Here is an 8,735-nt window from a genome sequence, read left to right on the forward strand (position 1 = left end):
GCAAGTGATTTGTAAATGGCTAAACTTCATGAAATCTTCCAGTCTTAAACACTTAATTTTGATAGATTTGCACATGTGAGCTCTCTACTTAGCAAAAGCTAAGAAGTCAAAATACAGGATAGAATATCACACTTTTAAACACCCATCAGATCTGAGTAAAAATATATTTTTTGTTTGGCAAAATAACTGAAAAACTGATTCTATTTAAGATTGGTACTATCAACATCAAATGGTAGCATCTAGCTGACCTTGATTAACCTTGAAAAATGCTAGAGTTGGACCTAGTTAGTTTTTAGATCAACAAATAATTAGAAATTGTACATTAGACTATGAATTTGGGGCGGGGGGGGTGAAATCCTGGAAGAAGGCAATGGCCACAAATGTATGTCCATGTAGTCGCCAGGAGCTGAGCTCATCCTGAGAGATTCTTTACTATCTAGCGCACAAAAAAATTAAATGTGCTTTTTTCATGCATTACATTAAAATTACCTTTGAATTTTCTACATATTTTATGTGAAAATCACATTCAATTTGGCTGGAAAAAAAAATAATAAAAAGTTAGATATCTTCTGCTTTACATATAATCCCATATGAGTATTCTTGATATATGGATGCATCAAGTTGACAAGACTTTCAATATCATTGCAACCTCAGAAACTGAGTTAAGAGTTGTAAACAAATTCTGCCTTGATAGGTTAGGGATGCAGTGAAAAGAGAATGAAGGTCAGTCCTGTTCTACTGTAATCGTTTTATACAGTTCAGCATGTGTACAATTACATAGCATTCCTATGCTGACTTCTGAATATGCAGGACTCAATTCTGAATACATATGAATGTATACAAGCTTGGGAAAGGTGCTATAGATATAATATCATGTGAGAATTTCTTAAACTTGGATTTAAATAGTTGCTTCTTGTATTTGTTAATATACATTTCCTTCATTAACTAAAAGGCACATCTATTTTGAGATTTGGAAAATCTTCATATTTATTTAAAAATATTTATCAGGTAGTTACAGAATTACAGTAACTAAAGCAACTAAACATTCTTTAATCAGATTTATTTTATTTTGTACAATCCTATGTCTCTGAGGTGCTTTAAAAATCAGAATAATACATCTAGTTTAATTTTGGACACTGAATGCTTTCCCTTGAAATATGAGGATTAAATTTCTTTCCAATAAAAGTACTCTGGTATTCCAGTCTGATATTCCATACATTGCTATACATTAATGCCAGGAGATACAAATTGATTGATTAAATGATTATGTGCCATTGACTTGTTGTTGACTTTTAGCAACCACATAGATAGATTTTCTCCATGTGTATACCAATACACATATTAGTAGAGCTAAAACAATGTCAGGTAAATCTAATGAAAGACCAGTAATTTTTATCCATTTTCTGTACTCTGTACATTATTTTAAAATGTCCAAATTGTTTCATGGTTCCTCATTCAGTTATAAAAACAAGCAGTCCACTGGTGGGATAAAATCCCGAGTCTATACAATTTGAAATAATCTCTGGACTGGAATCTTCCTGATATTAGTTGTAGCTGGTTTGCGAAAATGCTCCTATTCAGATGCTAGTGGGATTCAGACTCAGAGTGTCCCAAACCTGAAACGTAAGGAAAGTTATGGGTAGAGATTCATCCTATGAATCAGTGCCCATTTCTAACTAAAGGTGGGGATTATTACATGGGATTCAACAAATTAATTTCAATTATTTAAGACAATGGTATAGATTTTAATTTCTGCAAGTGCAAATGCACTGATGTTACTTCAAAAACAAATGTTTCCATTTCATCTTTGAAGGAAATCCAAAATAGAAAATGTCATAATAGTTCCTTCAGAAGTTCATAAATGCCATGGCAACCATCATGGCATAGAGTTGCCCTTTACAGATCTTAAAGGACTAGTGCACTACAAGACAACATGGTAACGTCTCAAAAATCAACAGCAACACATAGGTTTAACAGCTCCTGGGGCAGAGAGCAAGTAATGACATATTAACAGAAAAGGTATCATGGAAAGTGAAGAAAGTAAAGAAGTCTGCCCTCCATATATTATTATCTGCTGTTTGACCTTATCATAAAAAAATGACCTTTATGTATCAAAAAGGTCTTTAAGATATGTCAGAAATGTACACTAAAGAGCTGATTGTTTCAGCAAATTCTTCCATTTAAAAATCATCCCAGACAAATAATACAAGTGGGTGCATGCATTAATCTCTGTTGGAGGACAGCAGTTTGCAAAAAGCTTAAAGTGATCAGCCTTAAATGTTAAATATTCTATTTTAGTGTCTGCCATTTCTTAGCCTGCTCAGTGAGCTTAGCACCACTGCTATAATTTATATGATTAACCTTGTCGGAGAACACTTTAGAGTGCTCAAGAAGAGTCACTCTGGACTATCATTATGTGCAAAGAGAAAAGGTGCTTTATGTCTGGGAGCATTTCATTTAGCTAAACACAGAATTAATGGTACCATGGAATCATTTCCTGTATATTTGGACAAGTTAGTTACATTTTATTTCCTGTCCTGCCATTAAAAAGGAGAAACAATAGAAACCTCAATAGAAGAGTGTATATGTAGCTCAGGGATGAACTGTGGGGTCCTTGGTGTTCTCAGAGCTTAATTGTTTGCTTGCAGACATTTCATTACCTGACTAGGTAACATTAGTGCAAGTGAGTGTGGGGTTTGCTCCCTGTTTATATACAGAATCTGTGAGATGTGAAAGACTTACGAAAAAGCTTGGACATCTTATAAGGGGAACAAATATTCTATCAACACCCTACTACAGTGTCCCCAGAAAAATCAAAGACCTAAAAATAGAAGAAGATGAAACTATGGTTTCATTCAATGTCATAGCATTTTCTACGTCCATAGATCCACAACTAGTGAAATAATCCATGGCAGCAGTACTACACAACACCCCTGACCTAGCCAAATACACTAAGATCGAAATCCCCAGAATCATGGACCTCATCAACCTCTGCCTCAATGTCTACTTTCGGTTTGATGGACAAATATACTAACAAATCAGAGGCACACCCATGGGATCACCATTGTCAGGACTCATAGCAGAGATTGTAATGCAATGGCTAGAAACTCTAGCACTTCCACACATACAGCCTAAAGTATGAATCCGGTATGTAGACGACACCTTTGTTATAATAAAAAAGGAACAACTAGAGAAGACACATGAAACTATCAACAACATCTTCAAAGGAATAAAATTCATCAGACAGGAAGAAAACAACAACATGCTACCCTTCCTGGATATCCTCATCAGCAAAGGAAACAATAGCAAATTAGAAATGCAAGTCTATCGAAAAACAACCCGCATTAACCAAGTGCTCCATTACCAAGGTAACGACCCAACATCCCACAACAGGAGCTGTGTAAAAACATTATTCAGATGAATACAAATGCACTGCAGCAACCCAGAACACCAGAAAAAGGAAACAGACCACCCATACAACGTCTTCCAACAAAATGGATACCCATGCAATTTTATCAAAAAATGCCTAACCACTCAACCCACTACAGCACAACCACCACAAGCTATGAAAAGGATAACATCAAAAACATCTCAGAAACAACCAGCAGACCATTACAACTACATGGCATCACTGTAGCACACAAACCAACTAAAGTCCTCCAAAACATCTTAAGTAAACCAAAAGACCCAGTAGCCCAAGAAGAAAAAACAGGAGTCATCTACAACATAGTGTACTGTACAATATAGTGTAAGGACTATAACAGCCACAATGTAGGACAGACAGGTAAGACGCTAGCAGAGCACATCCATGAACACCAACTAACAGTCAGAAGACACGATGAAAACTCCTTAATCTCACAACACATGGACAGACTCAACCATAATTTCAACAGGGAAACTGTGAGCATCCTAGACTAAGCTAAATCCAGAAATGCTAGAGAATTCCTGAAAGGTTGGTATTCAGACAAATAAGCCATTAAGAGACACATAGATATAAACCACATTTACACACTATTCAAAAGAGACAATAAAAAGCTAAGAAGGAAACAAAAAGACCAGAATGCATCCCCTCCAGCAGCCTACACCAGATAAGCAGGGATTAACACCAGACAAATAATCAAGCAGAATATAATACCTTAATCAAGGAACTACCAAGGAGAAAACTACACCTCCAAAAACACTGCCAGGACAAGCTGCTGTATATAAACAGGAAGCAAACCCCACACTCACTAGCACTGATGATGCTACTTAGTTGGGTAATAAAACATCTGCAAGCAAACAACGAGTTCAGAGAGCACCAATGACTCCATCAATATAAATGCTTTTCTTTCCAAATGCTGTTTTTCAACATCCTTAAGTCTTCCTTTCTGTACTATGAAAAGGAGCTATGTAGCATGGCATCATTTTCAGATGCACCTTTACATTCTATGAAACTGAAATGAGGTATATGGAGTCTTAAAATGTAAGCTTCATATAAAACATATGGTGCCTTATAATGTTTACTACAGATGGCCCATATGCTTTCCACATCTTTGTATTTGTAAGAATTTTCAGCTACACATGTAATATGTATATTTGCATAACATCATTAAATTTTACGAATGTTCATGTTCATTTTACATCATCATCATAAAAGACAATAACATGTCCTTTAAAAGTGTCACCTTGTGTGAGATGGGTGGCTATATAAATATGATAAATAAATAAAAATAAATAGATAAAGCATCTCTTTCTATTGAAACTAACATTTTAAATTATGTGCTACTTTGGGTTTACATTTCTGTTTTTGTCCCCCCCAACCCCTTGCAAATGATTGCAACCAATGATTTTTTTTACATATTCTTACAAAAGAAGCCAAAATGCAGTGATAATAAATTCTAGGATATCTTTCAAATTCAGGGTCCCCAAACTGTTTACATCTTTATAGCAATGTTTTGGAATGGATTTTTTTTTAAAAAAACAAACAAAACAGAACATGACGTGTCAAAAGTTCATTAATATTTTACATTTTTGTATTTTCCAAATATCTTCATATCACCAAATCACAGCTGATTGTCCTTTTAGGAGATGAATTATATTTAATCATTTCAATTTAAGTAGTTGACTTCTCCTTACACACAGTGAACACATTTAAATATAAGAAGAATGATATGCAGTGTCTGGTGATCAAATATTGGAAAAACAATACTTGAAGTATGGTTAAAAACCAGGAGCCACAAATCTTACAAACAGACAAAAATTCGATTTAAAAGTTTTTCTCATTTTCTTGTCTGGTATACAAACTTCTGATGTTGTATGTAGAGGTTACAGAAGGTTGAACTGATTTAAATGGCTAGGGAAGAAGCAGCTAAAGTTAATTCGTTATCCTATATGAAATAGTGTTTTTCCACTTAAAAAAAAAATTATAACTAGCATCAAAATGCCTTTCGAGACTTAAAGTTGCAAAAGCTGAAAATTCAACTGATCCCTATGATGTATAAAGACAGTGGAAATATCCCTGGGGTTATGTGTCCCTGCTTTTTAAAACAGATTGCAAATGTTTATACCAGTCCATAACATTTGAGCATATGGGATGTGATTCTATCATCAAGGTTGGCGAGTTTAACATTCTGTAATTCTTGTATTATGGATATCAAAATACCATTACCCCAAGTCTTTTTTCTTGGCACACACCCATCTATATATAGTGGTTTCCTGTTAAGCCAGCCCTACCCTCTGAATTCTTACCAGTTCCAGAATACCATTTACAGTACCTGTTTGGATTTAATCAGGGGCCAAGGGAACAATTAAGGGTGCAAGAACCATAAGAATTAAACTTTCTTATAAATTCAGTTGATAAATATTATCTATCATATTCTTCCTCTAAGATGTTTGCTAAAATAGAAAAAGCTAACCATTCATTGCTACCAACAATAAAACTGAAATAAATATCCTTGACACCACTAACAGTAATGGTTTAGTATTTGTTGTTTCATTTTCCTCCCTATCAGTTGCTCCAGAGTTTTTGTATTTTCTTTCTTAACTCAGTTCCTATATTGAGCAGAAAACAAATTGAGTGAAGACATTCTAAAAGCATGAGAATGCCTCTTGTGTGAAATATGAGAAGAAAGTCAGAAAAATTTATTTATTTATTTATTCATTCATTCATTCATTCATTCAATTTATATAGCAAAATATATTGTTGATGACATTGTTATTGTTAACAATACAATACAAGGGTAAATACTGTCAGCACTCTCTCAAGCTGATATCTCTGAGAGAGACTCAAGATCTTTCAAATCAAATATTTGACTTTAAAGAATGTTAATGTATATTTTTGTTTGCTTTTTAAACATTTGGGTTGTGTCCTCTCCCTCTTTCAGTTGAATTAGACCATATTCTTTTGATTCCAGTTTGGATTAATCACCATTTCATCTTTTCTCAAAAACAACGTAAAGAGGATTTCAATAATCCCATACTAGAAAAGCATTATTTAAACCAAAATAAACTGTTTCTATAGGCTGCTCATATCCAAAGAACAGGAAGAAACTTATGAGATTCCAAATTAAGATACTAAGAACTGACTTTCCAGACCATTTTGGCCTAACCTCTGATGCTATAAAGTAACCATGACCTCTTCTACCTGAAAATATGAAATGCTGATTTGTTGGCACTAATGTACTTGGTATAACAATCAAAAGCAAAATAATAGTAATAATAATAATAATAATAATAATAATAATAATAATAATAATAATAATCTATTCTCTGGGAAGGGTAGAACAGATAGGCTGCCACAGAAAATTGTGAAATCCCACCAATCAATGCCCCTTTTCTTTGCTCAGGAAAGGAAAAATATAGTACTTACCCAAGAGTTGTCATGGTGACAATAGTATACCAAAATGATGCTGGAATGCTGGTGAACTTGCTGGCTGAAGATCCTTTCTCTGCATAAAACATCACAGTAGCAAAGATGATAATTGCCATCGTGAGTGAAAAGAGAAGAAAACCAAGCTCAGAGGCACAGCTCTTTAGCGTGTACCCCAAGATTCGTAAGCCTTGGGAATGACGAGAGAACTTGAAAATCCTGAATACCCTGAAAACCCTCAAAGTCACAAAAGCTCCACTGACATCCTCATTGCCTGTCATCACCAAACCTATATAGTAGGGCATGATGGCCACCACATCGATGATACTCATCACACTCCTGATGAACCGGTAGCGACTGGGAGCTGCAAAGAGTCGCATCAGGTACTCGACTGTAAAAATCATAACACAAGCTGTGTCCAAGCAGAAAAAAGCCATTTCGTACCTCTCCCCACATGGCAATTCTTTGTTGCCAGGTGTTGAGCCACACGGTACAGTCTCCACCACATTGGTGATCACGGAAACAGCAATAAAGAAGCCTGTGACATAGTAAAAGACTAAGGCTAAGGTGCTAGTATGAGGGTTCTCAAAGGCTCGCCACATGGTCTGTCGGAAGCTCAGGGCTGGCATAGACTCTTGGTTATTCTCAGAATCCCCATCATCCATCAATCGCTCAGCATTTTCCCGTTTTCTGTCCTTGTACTCTTCATAACAGCAGTCCCCAATGATATCAGGCAGGATCCCATAAAAAGCGAGCTCCTCATCATAAGCTGAGATACACTCATACCTTGGATAATGTAGTTTACCAGTTCTGTAAAAGTTTAAGATACACCTAAAGACATCAGGATCCCGGTCGAAAAAATATTCCTTGGTGTCTTCATTAAAGAAGAATTCTTTTTCTGTGCTGCCAAGTAGTGTGTCAGGGTATCTCTCCAATGTAGTCCTCCATGTCTGGAAACGCCGGCCGCTCACATTAAGAATGATTAGCTCGTCTTGCCGTTTGTTTTTTTCTGATGGGGCTAGTGGCATGGGACAGTTGGCCACTGGCATCCAACCTATGGCAGCTGCCCTGGCAAAGGGGAGCCATGCTGCTACACCTGCTGCCATGATGGATCTGGTCAGGATGGAGGAAAGCAGTTCTTCTAAAAAGTCCTTGGCTTCAGTTCAAATCCATCTAAAAATACAATTAAAAAGACAGTGCAAGATAAGTGCCACTTTTTGCCATCTATGTAATGGTTTACGTAACTCTCTCTAACGACACTTAGTCATGGTGAAGGGGAAGGAGGTAAAGAATGCAATAGTGCTCCACAGACTCTTTGAAATACATGAGATGATTTTTTTTTAGTGATGATAACAAATGCACCTCAGGCTTCGTAACAACATCTTCAAAAGAACTCCTGGCATCCAACTGAAGATTCAGGAAAATCAGCTGCCTGGAAGCTTGATGCTCTGGATAAGTACTCCAGCTCTGAAGTGCAAAAGCATTAAGCATATTGAACATCATGACTTTGGATTAGTTTGTCTCATGCCCCCATGCTCATCTACCCACAGGGAGTATAAAGGAAGGAGTGGGGGTTTTCACACTGTAAGAAATACAGTCAGTAGCTGGGTCAGGCAGTTTCTCCCTGCCTTCCCTTTGCAGATCCAAACCTTGATAGTCAAAAGAATGATTGTTTAAAAATACACATGATAATCAGCGTAAGAAAGTTGTGTCATTATTATAGGTAGATTTTTTGAATAGCAAATCATTCCTCATTAAATGCATTTTAAAGTGGCACCAACATGTTAATTTAAATTTGCTTACTTATAAACAAGCTTAAAATAGCTTTCCCCAAGAGTAAATGCTGGGCCCTAATTGAAAAATACTGCAACTAAGCAAGACATTCCTT

General features: G+C 36.0%; 1 protein-coding gene across 2 annotated transcripts in view; it reads right to left on the reverse strand.

Moving 5' to 3' along the window:
• Positions 1 to 7,953, reverse strand: part of KCND3 (potassium voltage-gated channel subfamily D member 3) — a 298,597-nt gene extending 290,644 nt beyond the window's left edge. For both annotated transcript variants that reach the window (XM_088153403.1, XM_088153402.1), the window contains exon 1: positions 6,848 to 7,953. In XM_088153403.1, the coding sequence (XP_088009529.1) occupies positions 6,848 to 7,953 (1,106 nt within the window). The remainder of the gene's footprint in view (positions 1 to 6,847) is intronic.
• Positions 7,954 to 8,735: the final 782 nt, after the last annotated feature.

This window comes from Python bivittatus, unplaced genomic scaffold (assembly GCF_059951505.1).
Source record: "Python bivittatus isolate LINGU-HERP-01145 unplaced genomic scaffold, Pbiv_v1 ctg000700_np1212, whole genome shotgun sequence".
In the NCBI taxonomy this organism is placed as follows: Eukaryota; Metazoa; Chordata; class Lepidosauria; order Squamata; family Pythonidae; genus Python; species Python bivittatus.